We start from the raw sequence: 24,190 nt of genomic DNA on the forward strand, positions 1-24,190 counted from the left end.
ATTTTTTTAGGGCCATCCGAAGCAAGAAAATCTCCAAAGATAACTGGTAGAATTGACAATGTGCATTCACGTCCCGCCTACCTGTCTATACATGTCTGTTAATAATACAAATAATATTTTCCAAAAATACAAAAAGCTCGCGGCACAGTTCTCAATCCGTGGCGCACAGTTTTAAATTCACCGAACTAAACATCTCAAAAAACATCGTGCTTGATTTCTTCGATAGATTGCGTTTTATTCAACAAAAGCGTACAAAGGTTCACAAAAAAAGCGTAGCAAAAAACATAAACAAGTGGATTATAGCAAATCAATATAACAATAGGCAGCCAGGTAAAGTACTGCAACATACAGATCGGTTCGAAAATATAAAATTGCAACAAACCAAATATAAAACTGGAAGTGTCCCACCGAAGCCCTTTACCCCCACCTAACGGGTTGTTTAAAATGTGTTTAAGAAAAAATAAAATAATTTTTCCCGAATAAGAAATTGCGGAAAAAGGAATACAAAGTACAATATTATTCTCTGATAATTGGAAGAATTTCTAAACATGTATTAATTTAAAACAGTTCCTCAATGACAAAACGTTGGTCAAATGCTTTCAACAAATCTGCAGGCCCAAAAAATATGTTTTTTGCATCACATTGACAATATTGGAACAGCTATCCAGGACATGAAAGATTTGAATGTACAAGGAATTTAAACAAATTAGGTGGAATAATTATGAACAAAAGTAACGAAAGTATTTTTCCTAAATTTGACCGATTTGCACAGTTTTTCATAAAACAAAAAATGTCACACAAAGAAATGATAACATTTGTTTTTTTGGCAAATCCACTGTTTAAAAAAATATGTTTATTTACAAACAAAACGAACCCCAGAAAAAACAGTTCTGTTAAATGGCGTATAATTAAGTACGTTTAATGTAACACTGAAATCAGGAATAAAAGTCAGGAAAAAATAAAAGTGTTATCACAGAAGTTTAATGCGGTCGTATGTAAAGTTGACAACCAGTGGTCTTGGCATTAAGTTTAGTAAGTAGAAGAAATAGTGGGCTAGGTTTGTATCTTTGGTCCAAAATACGAATCGCCGCCTTCCCTTATAACTCCAATATTGTTTATATGTGTAAAAAAGAGTTAGACCTGCTGAGAAAGTGATTTTATATCTTTGTTGCACAAGGTATGACTATTTAGTAAGGTGATGAATAGACAGTTTACAAGTATGCCAAAAGTGTCAGCCATCACTAAAAGAATCTTTCTTTGACAAAGAATAAAAAAGGTATCATTGGCAGATCGTGGTGTGATTACTTGTCAAACATTTAGTATCTTCGTGATAAAAGCCCAAATTATAAAATTGCAGAAAATTAAACAAAATATAACTTATATCACTGCTGAAAAATAAATTGGCAGTTTAAAGAGAAACATGTGCGAAATTCAAAACTACAAGGAAGTCTATAATTGCAAAAAAGTGGACAAAATATAACTTATTGGCAAAATTACCTGGTGGCACTGTTAAACGTTAGGGGTCTAAACTGAAATAACGGAAGATTTGGTATCGGCAATATAAATTTTAAAACTTTGTAAAATAGTTTCAGGTCTTTAAGTACGTTTCCGAAAAAGATTTGCAGAAATTCGTAAAACATCGATAAAAGTTTGAAGATTTAGGGACTTTTCTGCGAAACGGATTGATTCGAATTTATGAGCGACAAATAAGGCGATAAATATTGTAATTCAACTAATATGGCAACTATTTAAAAGCATTTCGACTAATATCTATAAACACACACGAAATAACCAACAAAACAAACATTGCAGTGACCATTGTTACGTCAACAAACGATTCGATTGAGTTCGTTTCGTGACAAACACATCACATTGTACCAAAACAATAGGCAACTATTACGTCACAATACGAGGTCACTTGTGCACGAATATGTTGTCTGACGTGAAAGTCACCATAAAAAACGTGTCAATATGAAATAAACGCAAGTACAACGTAAATACTGTGTTTGTAGATGCTGGTTTGTTGTTTTTAGGAAGATTTTGTTTCGTACGTATGTTTAACAAACTGTAATGGCTTTATCTAAGTATTTTACATAAAATGTATTATTAAGTAGTATAAAGAACGGGCTAGTAGTAGGAAATTTTAGTTTGAATGGATATAAACGACAACATACACTTCGGGAAATTTTAATGCAAATTGTGGTTTTCTTGTATTGTCATTAAATTTAAATTATTGCAGGTTATAAAAGTTACCTTTTTTACCAAAGCTAAGAAACTTAAAAATTTTAAACCAAACAAAAACCTAAAAAAGGCTTTCCAAATGCGCTCAAAACATCCGCCTCGGTTACCACGCAACCCCAACTCGCTACAGCGACTTGCAACTCAGAAAACCCTAAACAACGAAAATAGAAATCTTACACTATATTCGCGTCGGCAGATGGCGCCACGCGCATCGGCGACTGACTAGTTGTAGTGGGGAGTGACTGTCTTCGGTTCTGCGCCGCCATTAAGCGACGCGCATGCGCAGCAACTGCGTCACCATGGGAACTCCGTTGCTTGGACAACAGCCGCTGGGTGTCGCCCTCGACCGGTTGCCCTGGGCGACGCGCAGACTGGTTGCCACGCGTCGAACGCTTAAAGCGCTTTGAGCTGCTTTTAGGCTGTCCTCTAGCGCCGCTGCCGGCGGTGGGTCCGGGGGGCGGTCTGGTTCCACTTGCGCCGCGGGCCGGTTGGGCGCTGGTGGAACCCTGGCCACTGCTGGCCGATTGTCCCTGGCCCCTGGCGCTGGCGGACCGACTGACCGCTTCACTGTTGTTGCTTTGGGTTGTAGTTGAAGGTTGACCGCTCTTCGGTCTGACCTTGGCCTTTTGTCCGGGTCGCTGGGGTGCGAAGTTGGCGATATCCTCGCGATCCGGATTACTTGCGCCAGTCTGACGCTGACTCCTTCGCGTCTCCGCGTTTCCAAGGTAACCGCTGGCCGCAGGGGGATTTCCCGGCGCCGGGGCGGGGTCGTAGCCGTGGCCGGTGTCGAGGCCCCTCAGGATCTGGTCCTGGATGGTTCCACTGGGCTCCGCGGCGCCGAGGTTGGCCACAAACGCTCCCTTATCCGTTCTCACCACTTGGTGCTGCTCTTGCACCGGTTCGCCGACCCCGAGTTCAACGCATTCGAAGTAAGTCTGACAAAACAATGGATACTGTTGACGTCACAAGGCTTGGCAGTTTGAAAAATGCCTGGCGTTTTAAATTAAATACTGGCTGATTTTTGTAAACAAAAACATTGAAATATTAGTTTAACTTGAGCAGTTACTTGATTCCAAGTTGGTCTGACAAAACAATAGACACTGTTGACGTCACAGAGGTTGACAGTTTTAAAAAATGCGAAAAGTAGATTTAAATACTGGACATTTTGTTTAAATTTAAACATTTGATGGTTCGTAAGCTTTGCCGGTAAGCGAAACGCATTCGAAGCATCTATGGCCAAATAAAGGGCACTGTTGACGTCATAATATTTAAAACGATTTGAATAATGCTAACTTAAAACGATTTGAATAATGCTAAACCTCGCGAACTGACATGTTGAATTGTTGTTTGTTGCTCGATAGGTTATTTAGTCGGAAGTTACATAGATTTTAAAACGTTTTACAAACCAACTTTAACATGTTTTCACTTCGTGTTCACTTCACACCAATGGTGACGTCATTGTGATTGTAAAAACGTTTGTGACGTTTGCGATTCACGCTTTGCAAATTCTAGACGTCGTTACTTAAAAGTTTACTAATGTAGGATGTAGCCATATAATGGCCAGCAAAAAATATTTTTTTAAATAAAAAAACAGTAAAACGTAAGGTTTGTTTCAATTCATACATAGGCAAATTATTTTTGAAAATTTTAATTTATTAGGTGACAAAAAAACTTACGTGATTGCAACAATCAATGACTTTCGCCACTTCACTGGTTAAACGTTATAAATAGCCACTCAAAAATCGATTCATAAATGTGTGTCTCAATTAGCAATAAAAATGTTGAAAAGGGGATTTAGTTAGTTGTCAAAACCCCAAAGATAAGCTTTCTTTCACAAACCGACGCCAACATTCAAACCCACGTGAGCACGAGTAATCGCTATTAGTGAGAATGTCACATCTTGGCTATGGTTAGCGTAAATGTCAAGACGCCCTACAATTAAGGTAACGTTAAGCGGACGACATAAACCGCATATTACAAGAGGATTAAGTTGTTGGTCGGTGGATTTGTGACCAGGCCACTCCTCAACTGAGTAAAAGCGGCGTAAGTGATTTTTGGAACGATCTGTCAATATGACACAAACTGACTGAATATAAACCTATAAAATAAGAGATGGCAAGCTAAAATATTATAAAACCTCTGTAAAGGCAGCCCACTAATTCTCAAACTTGGCACAATAGTGTTGGTTTTAACATTTGATTAGCTATAGACGACGATTTTTACTTAGTGTAAATTCACAGATAATAATAATTCAAATGTTGAAAATGAATAAAGACTATTTTGAGAAGGAATATGGAAACGTTTAAGATAATACCTACTTCTGTATAGGCTTTGATATTCTTACCACGTCTTACTACAACCTCCAACCATTATGCTTCAAAAATTAATTTCAATTTTAAGGTTTATTTGGTGTTAGTTTACTCATAAATAAACAATATTATTGTGCCGAATTTTTTAAACTTTTGCTGTTTAAGCAAATGCGACTTTGAAAAAAAAAACGGTTTAAAACCAAAAAACGTAGTTAAAAAACTGGTTTAACAGTTTGCAATAGCCCTAGCAGAATATACCAAATGCTGTCTGGCCGGGGTTTGGTGTGTAAACACTAGAGTTAAGATTGCGACCTTCTAGGAAAGGTGGCTTTTGTTGAAACTAGAGACAAACATTGTTTGTGGTTTGAATATCGCGTTGTCTCCAACAAAACCTGTTGGACAACTTATGGTGTTTTCCTTTGTTACATTTGATATACTGTTGCACGTTCAACTACGAAACACTGAACCAATCGATTTTCGAAAATTTTCAGCCCTAACTTTTTATATACAAAGCTGGGTTAGGCAAATTATATATAAATATAATTATTATCAGAGTCTCAAAGTTAAACAAAGCAACTTTATACCTACTCCATTACTAGATTGCAACTTTTGACCTAACATTTTGGTAATACACATGAACTTAACTTTACATACACCAAATTAAACGTTTTTTGCAGACGTAAGACATATTGTTTTTATGTTGAAAAGTATTTTTTCAATAGAACGTTTTCCAGTTGGCAGACCGATACATTCGAGTTAGCGTTAAGGAGTCTAAGCTATTTGCTAGAAATTTAGCTTTTAATGTGAAAGGCGATGCATTTAATCGCAAACTATGAATGGGATGTCTTTATCAGCTTGGTGCGGACGGCAGCGATACCATCGCAGTATCGGACGATAACTGGTACTACCACTTCGGGTATCGAAATCCTATATTATTATCAAACATCCTTAATGGAAACATAACTTACCGGCAAATCGTCGTCATTGGCAACAGCAGCAGGGTTGCTATTGGCTCCTCCGCTCGGAGCAGAAGGAGCAACATTAGTTGGAGGAGGAGCATTAGTAGGAGCAACTTCTCTCACTCTTCTTCTCTCCTCCGAGTGAGCACCTCTCCGTCCTCTGGAAGAAGATCGGCTCCGATTGGCTTGTGCACTGGAGCGTGGCGCCTCAGATCGGCCCTGGTTGGCTTGTGCGGTGGTGCGTGAAGACGACCGGCCCTGATTGGCTTGTGCGGTGGTTCGTGACGTGGATCGATGACGTCGTTCTCGCACCAAGTGGGTTCGGACTTGCTTGTGACGCCCTCTTGTGATGATAACTGTGGAAAGTAGGTGGAACGTTTAGTGGAATATTAAAAAAGCCTTCAGTTTTAAAGTAAGAGTTCAAGAAAAGCCAAGTTATCAAAGGAAAAAAATTCAAGTCAAGTCAGTCTTAGAGCAAGTCATCTCCAAGTCAAATACCTGATGTAACATAAAAACGATAAACTATTAAGCAATTTCTGTCCAAAATTTAAACTATTAGGGCACTAAAAGTTTTTAGTGTAATATTTAAGGCTGGGGACATGATTCAGTACGGAACTGTTGCAGTTGGCCAGTGCTACTACAGAATGGTTGGTTGTAATCTTAAAAGGCACTGAAACATTCAAACACAAGTGCGACAAGTGTAATCTAGCCTTCAAAAGTCGTACTTGATCAATCGTTAATCGGCACACATATCATATTATACTGGGAGGCTTCAAAGGGGGAACGGAAGTCAGTTGATCAAGTAAGGGTTTTGTGCGAACAACGCCAGGTCAGAAAAGCAACTAGCCTCTGAGCTACACAGGTTCAGAGGGAGCGGGTCATCCCCACCGACGCAAGGAGTCGAACCCACAACCCTGTGATCCATAGGCACGTGAGCACAACGAATCGCTATTAGTGAGAATATCACATCTTGGCTATGGTTAGCGTAAATCTCACTAACTGTATAATTAAAGTCACGTTAAGCGGACGACATAAACCGCTTATTATAAGGTTTAATGCTAGTATGGTTTCAATATGCATATGCTTTGAAAACTAGATAAATTCGTAATGATACCATTCTTACCTATGATCTACATATAACGCTAATTGAACGAATTTGGCCAAAAGTTGTACATACTATACGTTGGTCAACTAATTTAAACAACATAGTCTTTCTAGTGTACACTCACAAATGTTTAGAGACGACCTAAATGATACGTTTGAAGAGATTAGGCAACTTGTGTGCTACTAAAACGTGCCGTTATCGTTGGCCAGTGGAACTTCAGAAGAACCAAATCACAGTTATACACATGTGGATAGACGGATACATTTAAGTGTAGCCTTCCCAGTGCTATAGGGTTGTACATCAGTGTTTGGCGTTCTCAGTAACTTTACAAGGGTCAGGACACCAATACACATGGGGATAAATGTTTCAGCTGACCTAAATACGACCAGACAGTTTCCCATAACACGACCGACATAGCGTGTGGGCTCTTACAGTTACATTGTATTTCCATTGACTGAACATGCACGCCTATACTGGTCATACCTGGCAAATGCGAGTTTTTAAAGACAAAATGGAATAAATTTACTGCGTAAATCTGTTTTAAGACTATGCAGTTTCTTTTTATTATCAGAATTACAAATTTACAAAGCTCGCATCGCAGTTTTGCTTGCCAATGTACAATCCGATAAGAAAACAATTTTTGGAAAATAATGGCTGGAGGTTGTAGTTCGACGTAAAGAGAATATCAAATCACATAAAGTAAATAGCATTTTGAACATTTTAAATATCTCTTTTCAGCAACGTTCAAAATGCTACCTACTTCTGTATGGGCTTTCATATTCTTAAAACCAATTTATATGTAACTTGAAATAAATCTAAACAAAGAATACATTTTGTATTCGGGACCATCCACTTTAGAGCTTTAAGTGATTTTAAATTACCCTTTTACCATTGCGAGTATTATTATAACAGACAAATTTTCAATAGAAAAGTTCCAATAAGCAATACCCTAAAAGGCTTCCTTTAGCCGCAAGTATCTTCTCCATATACTAGCACATACAAGCATATCGCCTTACACACTTACAAGTAGCTGGAATCAACGCCAAACCTCAGTGGTGTCTCTTGGACGAGTTATTATGTTTGATGGGAGGAACATTAAACCGCGACAAGCCAATTACAGAGTCGATCTTGTTTCAAGTTGAATGGCGATTTGGTGAAGCGTTCAATACAAGTCTGGCTTTGGTATTGCATTTTGTATTATAAAAGCCTGGCAGTTGTATTATTGAACGTATAATAAATATTAAAACCCAAACAAAAGTATGCATTGTGTGAACGTTCCAATAAAACAATTTGCATTATTGACGTAATAATGGTTGGAGGTTGTACTTTACCGTCAGCGTAAAGTGTACGATTTCAGAAAAATAAAATCCTATAAATTATTAATGCTATAATGGTCGGAGATTGAAGTAAGACTTACACTATATGTCAAAGCCATTGATTAGTCATTAGTAGGTAACATTTTTATGAACGTTTTAAACAAATCTTCACAATTTAAGGGTCATTTTATAAGGTCATTTACGCTGAGTAGATATCTACTACTACTGGAAAGCACATAAAAGTTTCGTGCTTCTAACAACATTGCAAAAATGTAAATAATTTATTGTCAGCGTTCACACAGCCTACTTTGTGTAGACTTTGATTTTATTACACGTCCAACTACTACCTTTAACCATTATTACATCAATAATGCATATTGTTTTTATTAGAATGTTGAAACAATGCGACCTACTCTGAAGTAGGCTGGCTTTGTTACTTTCTATACTTAAGGTACCAATCAATATATCATTTGCTCGTTATAGCAATGTAAATATGTACGTATGATTGGCATGTTTGTCTGTCGTAAATCTGTTGAAATTTGACAAGCATGCGAAGACACGTGCAGCTTTTCAAATCGTGACCACATATTTTACCACGCTTTAGCTATGACGTATTTAAATTATCGGCTGACCACATGTTTTTTTCGAATGCGATAGTTTTGTCAAGAAAACACTAATTATGTGGTCAGCTTAGATTAAAGACCATTTTCTTAACTGAATGTTATTCCTATATAGTGGCACGCCACACAACGACAATTTTTAAACAGACGAGATTGAGCGTGTCGGTTTTGTGAAATAAATATAGTGTTTTCATTCTACTGAACACAATGTTTTAGTCATTTTTTTTTCAATTTTTTTTCTTGCGACGCCTTTTTTTCAGTTTGCGACGCACCGAGTGGCATTACATTGATTTTTATTTATCTATTTTGTAGTAACATAAAATTAAAATAATCCCTGTTGTTTCTATGTAACACTGATTTAGAATATTTCAAAGGGATAATATTAATATACCTGTGACCATTTTATTATCGCAACTGTGCTTAGATACAAAACGAAATCATTTGGCGACGTCCTTGGAAACTTAAACCGACGCACCAAGGTGTCGCTCAACACAGTTTGAGAACCTCTGGTTTCAGCAATATTTGCAAAAGTTAAGATATTCAAGTATTGGACTGACATCACTACATCAGCATTTCAATGCAACGCAATGGACTAGATTTTGCTAATTTGCAACTTTGTTGTTTAAATACTTAAAACTTGCAAGAATGTTGAGGTCACAAACATTAAAACATGTGTGAAGCGTCATTTCGCCACGATACATAAATCGCTGTGCGTTGAAACTGTCACAATTTCGTGTCAGTTTTTAGGCGGAATCCCCAAATATTAGTTCAATATTGCAAACCATGAGGTTATTTGAGCACATGGGGTTCAACTATTTTTTCGTGTTAAACATTAAAGTACATCATTGTACAGGACGTCGAAACGTCGATTGATTATATAAAACTGCTGGATGAGCAACACTCGGTTATACATTATGCCTGGCAGCAATAGCTTATTTCATTTAAGTATATTTTTTACCGTCGTCGCTTGCCTAATAAGCTCAACTAATAAATCGTAATATGTGTGATTCACGCATAGAAATACAAGTATTCAGGGTGTGGCCGTTACACTCTAGTCACGTTAAACTTAAGTACCAGTCAAAAATAAATAAATTTTTAATACGAAAAGTCTAACTTCGTAGAAAACTCGTGGCAGCTAATTAACAAAAACATCAAGCGTGATTTTAAGTTGGTCAATTTAAGTTCCGGCGTATTTCGCATTTCCGAAAATGTCTAGATGTGTTTAAATGATATGGAAAGCTATTTTTGGGGGCAACCTAGCTTCAATAACGATGGACTTTTTAAACATCTTTTTGCAAACGGATTTTCTTTCAAAACATCTAAACCTTATGGTTGTTGCCATTTTGCACAAACAAAAGATAAATAAATTTGTTTTACTTTTCAATTTCACTTTTAATTTATTTTAATTTTAGTTTTTGGGGTTTGGGTCGTATTCATTTGACACAAAAAGCATTTTAATCAAGAAGCCCATTTATAATCTGTTGTAACTTTTGAAGTAAGCTTGAAAAACTTATTCAGTTTAGTAATCAACAGAACTAATGCCCACTACTTTAAAACGAACATTTTCACCAAAAAGGTTGATTTTCATAGATATTTTAACTCACATTGTTTTTAGTAGCGGGTAAATAGAGGCTGCCATTCGATTAAATTTAAAAATGAAGTTTCACACTTGAATAAGATATACGGTTCAATAACCACTGCCTTAACTGCCTAGTCAATGTTAAACCGGTAGAGCAACGTGGTTTAGCTTGTCGACACTCACTTGCTTGAGTAAGCCAGTCGCTAAAATAGCTGTCAAGGTCATAAAAATAGCTCTCAAGGTCACGTATCGGCGCTGTGGGCGGGAAAAGCCAGGCCTAAGCGTTCATGATTAGATCGAAGTAAAGAGAGGATTATAAGTTCGGGGAATTTGGAAAGGTGGAGTTTTAAGGCTGAGGCTGAACTAAAAATGTCCGCTTTTAGACTTTTGAATAGACTAAAAAAATATCAAAAACTTCATATTAGTATAGCTTAGGGATGTTCAAAGTAGAATCCCAAGGTATTCTAGAATAATAGGTTTCGAATCTAGAATAACGAATCCAGAATAGCGAATCCTAGTATATTTTTATTAAATTATTTATCCTCGATTTTGTTTGGGGAAGGGATTAATCTTAATCTACCCTACAGGGCCCACAATCACAGCAATAAATCGCCCAAACAATTTGCTAACACATGTACATTATAAAAAAATCTCCCATATGTTTAGCATTCTTAACAACTGTAATCTGATGCCGTTCTGTAAACTGTAATATGTCAACTGTCCAGGTTGTGTCCAAAACTTATATTTTTGCCAATAGTGAGAAAATGAAACACTGCACACAGAAGATACGAATTCTTGACAATTACGTTGTGCATAACTGCATAACTTCACTGAATATTGGCCTAAAGTTGACCTTAAGTAACCCCATAGCGCATTTTGTGGACGGCCAGCACATTTTGCAACGCTATGTTACTTTTGCAACTTAACGCATTTAGGGAAATTGCGAACTCCACACCAGACATTACACGTTAGCCGCTCGCCCAATAACGCTTGATTGACACTTAATTATTGGACGAACGTTATCGCGAGACGCGGTAATTGGTCGCCCGAAAAAACGGTGACACTGCACTACGAGGTTACATTTAAAGCAAGCACTATAAATTGGTCGCCGCGGCGACAGGCCAACTTACCGCACACGTTTGTACAAATTAGGCGCAACAATCGGCGGTAAAACATTAAATTATATCGGTTCCAATTACCCGAAATAAACGGCAGAATTGGATTCGAATCCCATCTGGATTCGAATCCAAGGATTCGATATTCTACTTTGAGCATCCCTAGATAGCTTGATAATGAATGTCAAAACAAAAAGGTCTAGGAAATTTACATCAACTTAATGAAGATGTTTCACATTAACTGATGAAACAAGTTTATATCGAAAGATCTAATCAAGATGATGTCGATTTACTTAACTTTTTTGGCTCATTTTTCATACCATGTAAAAGGGTTTTAGGTCTGTTGCTTATAGTATCAAACTGAAATAACACCACTTTCATTTTTACTCATTCATAAATAATATAACGAAAATGGAAAATAAAGAAATTGTGAAATGGAAACACAGTAAGACTTATAAAGCATCATAATCTTAAACGAAATTATCTATAATAACATAGTAATATGACCAACGACCTAAAAATCGAATTCGCAGGAATATTTGCACTCAATAACACCCAAACATGTGGTACTAACCCATTTAGAATAAACAACAAAACTCAAAGTTTAAAAACCCGACAATCAGACATTTTTTAAAGGAATATAATATTATGGCTACTGTCATCGTTAGTGTCTTAATTCGAATGAATAAGAACTAAATAACCTAAATATTATCTAATACTATAGGAAAAAGGTAACAACGTAAGAACTCATGTTAATAACAAATAAATAATAATAGTGTTAAAATTAATAAAATGAAAAATTTATAGGGACGACCAGGGGCCATCTTATGAATTTGTAAATCTTTCAACTTACCGTCTGTGTGATCAAATCCCTTCGATGTAACTTTCCATTGAAGAAGTGCTCCAGCAACTACATAAACAAAACAATAAGTTGATATTTGCAAATGACCACATTTAATTCTAAATAAAAATATTAAAATTGCGAACTCAAAAGTGTAGTTCATTACGATAAAAAGTTGTTAAGAGTACGAATTTAACATTTCCAGGTAAGGTCATGTCATACAGTTGAGGTGTGGAAATGGTCTTTTAGATTAAACGACACTTTACGAACGTTTGTCTCGGCAGTTTTTGAGCAAGGAACAAAATGTTAGTAATAGTATCTAGATAAACGGTACACCTTCAGGAGTTGTGCTGGCCAACGGTAAATATCTTTATAGTTTACTCAGAATAATGATTTTGAAACAGTCAGTTTATCAAAACATTGCTAAGGGTTGGGAAATTTCCTCTTGTACTTACAAGAACTTATACGTGAGTAAACATGAATCGCAGTCAGGGCTTGTAACTGAATTCTACTACACGTTTGACGTTTACTATGAACGTGTCTTTTTGAAGTCACAGATGGCAATGGTAACGAAGTATTTCGAATAACACAACGGAAGGTATGTTTTCATAACCTTTTCTTACTTTCAGAAATTTATTTCGTGCTGGTTTGAGCAAACCATGTCAAAAATTCCAGACAAATTTGCCATTTAAGAACTCGGGTTAACTAAAACATGCATACACACGTGTGTGTACCAGCCATCTAGTCATTAGAATGTTTTATTTAACCAGGTCCATATATTAGTTTCTTAGTTTTCTAGTTTAAACTAGCGTACAGAACAGCTGTTGATTTGTAGTTTCGCAGCATCAATGCACGTTTCGTTCGCCAGAATAAATCCAAGTCGTTACAAAATAAGGGGTTTCAAAATCACGAGTGTTATGCACGAGTGAGTTAGATCATGTCGCAATGCCGACTAAACCTGTAATAAAGCGAAAAAAATATACCCGGATATATTTCAGAGATGACGTCATATTTTGACGCCATAGAACAAATAGATTTGATAAACCTGCTGTTTTGGGTCGAACTCATTTTTATGTGAAACTGATTAAGTCTAAATACATTAAAACAGGCACCAAAGCGTTTTTCAATTAATCAATTTTCATTTTCTGAAAAATCATTCTATTTTTCGAATTAAAGATTAAGATTTCGATTAGTACTTCATGAACCCCAATAACAAGTCCACGTACCCTCAAGGGGTCTACTGACCCCATTTAAGAACCCCTGCTGAGAATCGAGCAGGTACAAATAGTTGTGGGGTGTAAACAACAGCCAATAGGTTGCTTTTCAACTGATAAGGATAAGTAAAGAGGCATCACAAGGTCTAGCGGCACAGTTCGTAATAAAGTGAACTACAGGCAATAAAGCCGTAACTTTTATCGCCGCATTTCGACGAATGAGGTCTTGGGGGCGATTATAAAAGGATTTGATTTAAATAAGTCTCTTGTAAATCAATTCTTGGACACTTATCGAATGCAGTAAGTCATGGTAATGCTAACTCTAACAAACACTTACAGCTACAGCTCTAGGTTCATAGAAACATATCGTTCGAGCAGAAAATAGTTCAACGAAATTGTATGTTATGTTAACCAAGGTATAATTGAAAATTGTCACAAATCGATTAAGAATGACCATTATTGTGACGTGATGATAATCTCATTACTTTTAGACAGTATCTGCGTTTTTTAAATCTACATATAGTTATAGGACATGGGTATTTTTTCACAGAAAAAAATTTGTTCTAAAGTTTAACCAAGATTTATCAAATTAACCGAATACTAAATAAATTGGCCAAATTGCTTTGAAATATTGTGACCTAATGATATAATCTCATACTTTTAAACACGTGATTTGCAATTTTTTTACTCCATGCAGCTTGAACATTTTTTACAAAATAAGTTTTGTTTTAAAATGTAATCACTAGATTTAACACATTTATAATTCTGACGCTTTAAGCCGTAATGCCACACCCTTCGTTCTAACCCTAAACCTAAACTATTACGTCACAACAATTATTCCGGCTAACGAGTGGGAAATTGTGACGTAACAATCATGCGTCTGGCGAGTCGGCAACGCGGGATTTTGCCAGAAGTGAAATGTCAAACAAAGGTGACAAATTACTTCTCTTTCCGGGATAATTACTTTGTGGAGATTTCTAATTTCTGGGCTGTGTAACAAAAGTCCACAGGGTCAAAGGCATTTTTTGGATGAAAACACTATTTTTTGATGTTTTCTATTAAAATCTTTGGATTAATAGCAAATATTTAGTTGGCTATGACAAGCATAACTATCACATAAGTTAGAAGCGTTACGGAAACTTTTAATTATTTTTAAACACCAATGTATGTTGGTGATATTTCGTAAATGAGTTAGTTCCATAAAGCGTTATAACCAGAAAAACTAACAAACTTTTTTTGTTTGTTTACACCTTAATCAAACTTCTAACCATTTTTGCATTTTAAATTTCTACCAATTTGCCATTAAAAAACCTATAAATTTGAAATGAAGTCGATACTGTGTACTCAAAGTGCGAGGTAATACAGCGAAGTGTTGTGTGTTTTTACCCTAAACCTACTCAAATGACTGTTCAACCATCAGATTAAGCCCAGGTAAGTGCTGTTGACAGGCGCCCATCACACATGTTAATCGTTTCATATGCCTTAAAATATCGCCACTTGCTTAATCAATAAACGCAGTGTAAGTTTATTGAAACGACGTTGAGCCGCGTTTTTTTGATTGACATCTCGATTGCTTTTGCGCTCAGCGGGAAGTAATGGAGAAATGCAATCAATCGAAATTAATCGAATGTTGAGTGGGCCAGAACAGCTATGCTGAGGAAAGGCGAAAGGAAAGCAAGAATGTGATGGAAATTAAAGTTTGTTTGAAGCGCTTTTTTTTCACCTTGCTTGCAAAATACTGGAAACTGGGTTTATTTGGTTTTCGATTTGAAAGGTCTCAACTACAAAGAGCCTAACTGCAATATGCTATAGTTATACAATGAAATTATTGTTTAACTTCAGCATGTTTTTAAATTAACGTTTTTAAGTGTTTACATAATGAAATTGACACTTAAACTAGTTATTGAAAGTTTAATGTTGTCAATTCCGTCAATAACACTTCTGTAAAATCAGTTTGAATATAAATAAAGCATGAAAATACACTTTTTGTCGTAAATTTCACAATAAAAATAAATCAAGAATGACTGAAACTTACAAACCGATTTACATTCTTATTGTAGACTACAACAAGATTCATATAAATTTAGCGTATATTTGTACTTACATGCTAGAATGGGCCACACACCCAGAATAACCCAGGTATACCAGCATACTTTCATATTATCAGCTGCCATCAATGCTTCCCAGATGTACCTGAAAAATGTATAACAATTAATTAAGATACATAAAAAATTATAATATTAAACATAGTACTAAAAACAGACAAGATGTGTTTATAATCGCACCTTTGTTCTGGTTTATAGCAAAAAAGGTTTTTGTTCACAATTTTGACAGTTTTTTTTTTGCTTAGCAAGTGGATGAATAATAAAGTGGTTCAATATGTTTATCAGTATTAATAAATCTATAAAAACAATAAAACAACAAAACATTTTTACAGTTAAACAGGATTTATATTATTTAGAATGTACAATGTTTTTGTCGTGTCAGTATAATCTAGCTTTAGCTCAAGCAAAATACCATTTTTCACTGTTGAATGAGATTGTTGCCAACCAAGAGAAATATTAATGTTTAATGTTCATTATTTTTTGCGTCAGTTTGTGCAGAATCATGTCAGCCATGCGTAACAGAGCCATGCCAGGAAATACTGAGCTAAGCACCATCAACTGAGAGTTAAACAGCTTACCAGGATTTACCAACACACTAACAACAACATGTGTTTTCATTGAATGGAATAACAATTATGTTGTATTCTGTTAAAACTATCGTCAAAATACTTATAAACACTAAATCTAATCGTTTTTCTGCACTTTATTACTAATTTGTAGAATAAGAAAATTCACTATTTTTGACAAAAATTTCACTATTTTTGATGGCATTCAAACACAATACACAAAATAAATCAGCAAATAAATGGAGTAATGTTCTACATGTCCATTAAGCCTTAAACAATTAAGTAATGTATGTTCAGGCATATAATTTCGAAATATATGTTATTTGAATATTATCAGTAGCTATAACCAACATGGCCTTAAAACCTTGACTTTGAATACAAGTTATACAACTCATATTCAGACTAAGCAATCGAGTGATTCAAATAGAAAAGAGATTTTCTCCCTAATCCCATACAAGGACACACGTCAATGGGTAAACACCACACTTATTCACCAAGAGTTGGAACACTGATGGCTAATCTTGTCATGCGAGGAAAAATAAATAAAACTGATGTCAAATCGAATCAAGATACTGTGGGTTACATTACTATCAGGTAGAAGTTTGTGAACTGCAGTTTATTTCGAAGGGAAGGCAATTATTGTTTATGACTTTAATACGGGTTAAAATGCATTGGTTAAGTTACTTGGCAAGTTTAAATGAAAATACAAATATTTAAAGCCAGTGATTTTAAAAAATTGTAAATTTGATTTAAGCTTGTATTGTTTTCACAAAACTTTTTTTTAGAATGAAGACTAAAAAATAATGGATTTTCTAATTATTATGTAGGGTTTTTAAATGGTTTAAGCACATAAACCTAATTTTGATGCATCATCACAAACTAGTTTCCACTTGAAAAACAAAGCAATACTCTTACAAGTGGCTCTACTTAAAACATAAACAATCAGGCTTCTAATTGCCTTGTTGTTTGACTTCAAAATACCCACAAAAATTGACTTTGAATGAAAACTTGTAAGCATACCAACATTTTATGATATTGAATTAAAAACTGTGGAATATATTGAATAAACTGCAGAACGAGAGATTCAACAATATAAACTCTTTTTTTTTTTAAATTTAATTATACATGCACCATGTTGTTTACCAACTGTGATTGGGAATGTTATTTGTTCAACAGTTTACTTATCATAGTATTCCGGAAAGTAGCAGAAGGTATACTATGATATATTAAAGGTCCATTTAAGGCTTCCTTTGTAATTTAAAAAAAAAACGTTAAAAAATTCTAACCCACAAAAATTGACTTGAACTAAAACTCGTAAGCATAACAACATTTTATGATTTTGATTTAAGAACTGTGGAATATATTGAATAAACTGCAAAATTGTGAATAATTTTAAAAAGTTAACATTTACATTAGTGTTTAATAACTGTGATCTGGCCCTTTCAAAGTTGTTTTTTGTCCGATAATAACAGCTCACTTATCATTAGTACATCAGGAGAGCCTACAATAGATTGAAGGTATACTTAAGGCTCCCCTTGTACTTTCTAAAAAACATTTTTTAGTAGTACTTGGTAGAAGTGAATTGGGTCGCAGGTTGTGTTATTGAGCCACTGTGTCAACAATATTGCTTGTAAAGTAGCAACATGGATAGGAAACACGTGCACAGGTCAATTGATTGGCCAATACAATCACATGCCTTACTTCCTAATGCACCACAATTCACTTGGGTTGCTTTTAATAGGCCAGAATGTCAATTTAACAGTTTATTGCAAACTATTTTGGTAAATTTAATTGTGTGTAAATTTCTTAGTTTAAAACAAATATTGCATTATATTTTCATGCCTGTTTGTATTTAATTTTTTTGTTCTTTGTACACAGTAAAAAAGTGTTTTTAAAGCGGTTGAAAACATAGTGTCGATTTCATAAGACTAAGGGATTTATTGCGTTGTTGACTATATATCAGTGACCACATTTTTTTAGTGTACTGTTTTTTATCTGGTTGATCAATCACAACTAAACCACAGGGAAGTGGTTTCAACTTCCTTCTAAAATGCTCCATATTCCTTCTTGCTAAATCAGCAGTCTATTTCCAGTTTATTTAAATAAATGATTGGTGGGCATTCCTTTCTTATTCATCAAAAAGCAAGGCTTGCAAAAAATATTAGCAATAGACTTTGGTGTATAAAAAAGAAAATTTAGGATTTTTTTGTTTTCAATTTTTTTATACTTTATTTTATAAAAATAATTAAAGCTCCAACTAGAACCAATTGAATTGTAGGCCTAAAGCTATAGATTACTGATTTCTTAAGAAAGAAATTGATTCCATGGTGGTTTACTAATTGCTACTTTTCTTATGACTCATTTGAATTCAGGATTACCATTGCATTACAATTACTGGCTAGTCTGTAACAATATGTCTGGCCTGGGTTTTAATCCTGCCAGTTAAATTGAAGTTTTGAATTGGAGATAAGTTACCAGTGTAAGTTGCTGGATTATGTTTAAGCCACTAGGGCAACCAAGATTGGGTTTTTAGCTAAAAAAGAAGGGCAGATGAATACTATTTTTAAAATATTAATTTAAACTACCAAATGGTTTCCAAAAAGTATGCATATATTATAGATATATAGTAAAAATATTAAAGCCAATGCAGCAATACAGGTAATATTTTATTGAAAAGAGATTCAAGTCGTTCAAAATGATACGTATTTCTACATGGGCTTTGATTTCTTCCTATGTTTAACTGATCATGCTACAATGTGCAAGCATAGTAACCATAAATTAAACTCTTAAGTTAAGCCAATTTCATAAAGGACTTGTTTCTAATTTTACATTAAAACTCATCGTGAAAATCTGCCTTGAATACTCATTTAACCTATACTAAAAACCAACATTTATAAAAAAACAACATGTTATACCATTGAACCTTACACACACAAAGTGACAGAAATTTGATGGGCAAACAATAAACCATAAATCTCATGTTAACAGGCCTTTGCAGGAAACACAAGCTCGTAAAATTAGCGATTGTTAAAATGTTCGAAAAAACAACTATGACTCACTTTAAAAGTAAGAACTGCTCCAGAAAATAGTCGATGCACACGGCGATAAGAGCACTCCCCAGCACTGCTGTGCTTATTATAATGCACACTCGCTGGAATTTCAGGGTAAGCAGTGAAAAGAGAATTCCGACGCCGAATAAAATTCCGACTGGGATCCACGCAGTGGAGGGACTGTAGAATGCTTGCAGCGCTAAAATGCCTGAAAAATAATCAATAATACAGAAAATATATAACATAAAACAGCTCAATTGCAAACAGAAAATTTTAAAAATCAAACTGTGAAAATAATATAAAAGAGTTTTTGTTATTTGGATTTAGACCATGTTTCAAACAACAAATATAATCTGAAAGTTTTTAGGTATCTTATAAGGAAAGATGGTTAATATAAAATTATAAAAGATTAATATATATTATGTAATAAAAATATTAAAGCCCATACAGAAGTAGGTATCATTTTGAACGTTTTGAATAACTCTTTATTAATTTTTTATTATGATGTTGAAAATGAATAAAGAGTTATCGAAAACGTCCAAAATGATACCTACTTCTGTATGGGCTTTGATATTCTTATTACGTCTTACTACAACCTCCAATCATTATGCTCCAAAATTAATTAGCTTATTGTTATTTTTTTCTAAATAATAACCTATAAATAATACCAGTTTAAACCTCAAACTAGTTTTTTTTTCCAAGGTCAATAAGTCAAATGTTGGCTAATAAATAATTTACAATTATTGACAGTTAGTTATGTCAGTTTATGGACTTAGGTGTTAAAAAACCACTTATATGTTTCAATTACTGCACTTTTACACCATAAGACTCTAATAAACCCATACAAACAAGAGTGTAGTTTTTTAACATTCAGCATTTGTAGAAAATAGTTACAGGGACTTGTTTTACAATTTACAGCATGTTTAAACATTTGAAAATGATACAGTAATTTACAAAGAGAAAATTAGCCACTTTGGTGTATTTTAGCTGACATAAATCTTTTATGAAAATATTCAATATTGCGTCACAGCATGGTGCCAGTTAGAAATTGCACAACATATGGCAGATTTAATCCTGCATCTTACCCGCCACAGCTATCAGTAATCCAAGAAAAAAGCCCTGGAGAAAGAGGCCCACATATCTGACAAGCATCGTGATAAAGCCGCATAACACACCAATGCCAGCTGCAATGCCTACAACAAAACATTAATAATTCATACACTTTTGGTGTTTTTGGCAAACTTGATTTCTGGCATGTTGACACTTGCATTGCATTAGTGGCAAGCTTTTGAGGAATATTATGTTCAAGAATGTAAATTTTATCTTTCGTTAGCAACATTAATTATTTCGAAAATTATTTTATATACCCATAATGCTGCCCTACAAGTTTAATAAATATACCTGTAGCCGATATAAATATCTTAAAAACAGCAATGTAAATTAAAATACAACATGAAAAAATATGCAGAAAAGGCTTTAAGTCTGTTAATTAATATCAATTTAACACAGAATAGATAAATTATATTGAAAAGCTATAAAAAGCAACAACTCTAAAGACATACCTGCTGCTATTTCCATTGAGAACTGCTGTTGGAATATTCTTTCTTCGCGGCACATCAAAAACACGGTTGTTCCGCCAAAAATAAGTCCACTTAAAAACATCACTGCACTAAAGCAGCGGTAACCTTAAAAAAAAAAGTGGTCAAATAGGTTATCTTGCAAGAAAACCTGAAAGTTTATTAAAGAAAAACTTGTCCTTCAATAGCAAACAGTACATTCAAATTATTAATTTTTATATTGGCATTGTGTAATGTTTTCATAGTGATTCATTGGGCCATTCTTTGTAAAAAGTGTTTCTCTGAACTATCTCACAAAACAGTTATAAAATAGAGTTCTTTGCAATTCTGTATCAAACAACCAAACAATTAACTTAATCCTCAAATATGTTAAACATTAATGTGAGCTTCAATCAAGCAAACAAACCCTTATTGTTTATAAAAATATGAAAAGCCTAGGATTGGGTCCGGGAAAAGCAATGGCTTTCAGATTGCATTTCAATCACCTGAAAGCTGAGATAAAATCAATAGAATTTCACTGCCAAGATCTGGTCCCTAGAGGCAGGTATTAAAATCCCAAGGCGTGTAATTAGATTGCCAGAATGCCTAACAAGGATCATCAAATCCTTTGTTGCCATTTTGATTTTGGGCAATGAATACTAACCAGCTGTAATGACTCAAATTATCCCAGTTTGATTTTTATGCTGTGGTATTACAAGGCGCTGATTTATTACTGTTAAAACATGATTAAACACAAAAAAGTCAAATAAATTTGAGTTTTTGTATTCAAAAATGTATCCCTTAATTTATTGCACTCTTACAAATTATGTCTAATATTTAAAATTTGTTTGGATAGTTGAAACAAACAACTCTAAAAAAATTGAGGCAACAGTTGAATAAACAATGTAACAAAAAATGTAAAGGACCAAACATGTTTAAATAAATTTCAAATTATATTTCTTATAATTTCATCCAAGCAGCATGATTAAGCGATTTTATTGCATGGCATTTCTTACCGAAAAAAACATATACGAGTCCAAAGACACAGAGTGTTGCGCATAATCCGGCCAGAACTCCGTCATATTCTGTTGATATTTCGTCGCACACAACGGCAGTAACATTACCACCTCCGAATTCACTACTCATTGTGCACACCTGCTTACAAATAAACAACCAACAAGTTTCAGTAAAGATATTAATTAGATATAAACTGTTCATACCAGACATAATTATAAAATAAAGTTTTGTGTCATTTACCCCGAAGAAAGCGACTTGAATAGGTTGCCGAAAAGTTAGTTTATAATAACAATTTCCAGAGGAGCTGTTTTTTGAATAATATTTCAATACCTAGATAGGTTCAATATATAAACTGTTGCTACCATTGCATGTTATAAACAAAAACAGCTCCTCTGGTAATTAAATTTCTTCTACAACCTAAATAGGTTCATTTTTTGAAAATAATGAATTTAAATTGTTAGCAGGAATTGATAGCTTTAAATGTATTAAAGTTAAACATGTAAAATCAAAACTTTTAGTTTTAAACAAGAGGCTAATGAAGTCCAACATTCTTAGGTTAAGTTACAATTAAACAACTATCAAATAGTAGACAAATAGCAATTAAATTTTATATTTCTCTGACTAATAAAAAGAGTATCACTCGTTTATGTAAAAACACCATTTTTAGTCAACAAATTGACATTAGCCAATAAAATAATGGATTTAACTCGTTATTCTGGAACATAAAGCTCATTCTGCTCAACAAGAAATTAAGAAAAAAAAACAAGAACAATCTAACCAAGAAAAAAACTTATTCTGCTTAACAAGAAATGTCACATTTCGAGTGTAAAAAACTATCTAACAAATGAATGTAACCTGATAGCTTAAAAGGTAGCGCCAATTGACCTACATTTACCAAACATTAACTTATAATATCTAACAAAAACTATAGGCAGTAAAAATATATAAAAAAAAGAGCTTTAAACAACTTCTAGAACAGTAATAATATATTTGTCATTAACTAAACAATCGCTTCTTACGAATTTAATCTGTTGCTTTTATAAAATCCCGCTACCGTCGCTTTTCTTGTCTGAAGCCGATTCAAATTTCCAGACAGAGAAAGTTAAAAAATAACTAGAAAGAAAAAAAGCTTTACCGCAACAACGTTAACGGTGTAACGCGTTGGCAGCCGTTACTAAGCGAGTCGACGCCATGTTGTGTCTTAATTTTGCAGCAAAACATGCAAAATTTTGGGTTGAGGAAATTTAAAACTATTTACAATTATGGAAAAGAATATACTTTGAATCGTTGCATTATCTTTAGCGGAAATTGATCCGTATTAGGTGTTTCATCGGATAACACGAGACATTCCAAAGTTCACATTATCACCTGCATATTTTGCCTGTTTATGCAAGTAAAACAATTTGTAACACATTTTAGCACCATGCATTTATACCAAACAAACACTTCTGTCAGCATTTTTTCATATTCCGAAATAGTAAAATGGCGGTTTAAAATCATCTCAGGGACATTTTATTCCCCGTTGCTTAGTAAAAAATTAAGCCAAGCTGGAGCAAACAACCTTGTTCGTTTTAATGACTTCGTGGTCGTATAGCACAAACATATCGTTGCTTGTCGCCCGTCGGGGATGTAGCTCAAATGGTAGAGCGCTCGCTTAGCATGTGAGAGGTACCGGGATCGACGCCCGGCATCTCCAAACTTTTTTGTTGTTTTCTGTACAAACTTGCAATCTGAGCAAAATAGAAATCAGACAAACGCAGCCAGCAATTTACATCTACGTCTTTCGCAGTGCGATTCCAATTAACGCTTAGGAATCCTGAATCCCGTTTTTTTACAAACGCACGTAATTATTCAATAAATTTATGATAATGAATTCATTTGCGTACATTTACTGCAAAGTACTTTGAGCCCTTAAAACGATATTTAAAATAACTAAAATAAGCCATTCGAAGATATATGCTGGAAAACTATTTTTAGGAATTTCGTATGCTTTCTTATTTTTAACCAGGGCTGCGGAGTCGGAGCAGAACTCGGGACTCGAGTAATACCTTGTAAAAATACCCGAGTCCCGAGTCCTACATGCGCAGTACCGAATTTTAAAACTGATATGGCCGCCAACTAGAAATTGTAAAAGTGGAATATTATATGGTGAAATATTTTCCAACCATATATTGTGAGTGAATGAATTATACGACAAGTGGATTGCTGAATATCCACGTTATTTTAGTTACGTAAATTGGTGAAATACAGGCTGTAGAGTCCGGTCCGGACTCGGGACTAATAGAGTCCTAAGTCCGACGTGCGCATGCGCTGTTCCAAATTTCAACAATGAGGAGGCAAAATAATGTATATTGTAAAGGTGGAATATTTTCTCGTTACGTTAATGGGTAAAATACAGGCTGTAGAGTCGGAGTCAAGTTATTTTATGGCCGGAGTTTCGGGTTGTTTACCGATCCCGCAGCCCTGATTTTAAACCATTAGATTTGTCCTTAAATTAGCGATGAATGTGGTCTCTGACCTTTAAAATTGTGAATAGTTTAGTCGTTCGCAAATTATACATCATACATCAACCTGCCCTGTTTGTTATTCCATAGTAT

The 24,190-nt window shown here is 34.6% G+C and overlaps 1 protein-coding gene across 1 annotated transcript; it reads right to left on the reverse strand.

Moving 5' to 3' along the window:
• Positions 1-259: 259 nt before the first annotated feature.
• LOC146162827 (uncharacterized) lies at positions 260-21,987 on the reverse strand. Its single transcript, XM_083383872.1, has 8 exons — positions 21,593-21,987; positions 20,583-20,705; positions 20,106-20,213; positions 19,030-19,228; positions 15,404-15,492; positions 12,098-12,154; positions 5,519-5,865; positions 260-3,176 (listed from the first exon to the last, which is right to left on the reverse strand). Exons 1-8 carry the CDS (start codon positions 21,801-21,803, stop codon positions 2,415-2,417), a joined length of 1,896 nt encoding a protein of 631 aa, XP_083239998.1. The 5' UTR covers positions 21,804-21,987; the 3' UTR covers positions 260-2,414.
• Between the last annotated feature and the right edge of the window lie 2,203 nt (positions 21,988-24,190).

The sequence above is a fragment of the Ascidiella aspersa genome, chromosome 3 (genome assembly GCF_963924565.1).
Source record: "Ascidiella aspersa chromosome 3, kaAscAspe10.2, whole genome shotgun sequence".
Lineage (NCBI taxonomy): Eukaryota > Metazoa > Chordata > Ascidiacea > Phlebobranchia > Ascidiidae > Ascidiella > Ascidiella aspersa.

Bases quoted from the DNA above. Each gene is read 5' to 3' on its own strand.
- LOC146162827 (XM_083383872.1), bottom strand. From the start codon at position 21,803: ATGTCTGGTATGAACAGTTTATATCTAATTAATATCTTTACTGAAACT. The intron at 20,214-20,582 runs GTATGTCTTTAG...GTTTTGTTGTAG, and splicing joins CTCAATGGAAATAGCAGCAG to GCATTGCAGCTGGCATTGGT. The intron at 12,155-15,403 runs GTAAGTACAAAT...TTGTTTATGTAG, and splicing joins TGTGTGGCCCATTCTAGCAT to TTGCTGGAGCACTTCTTCAA.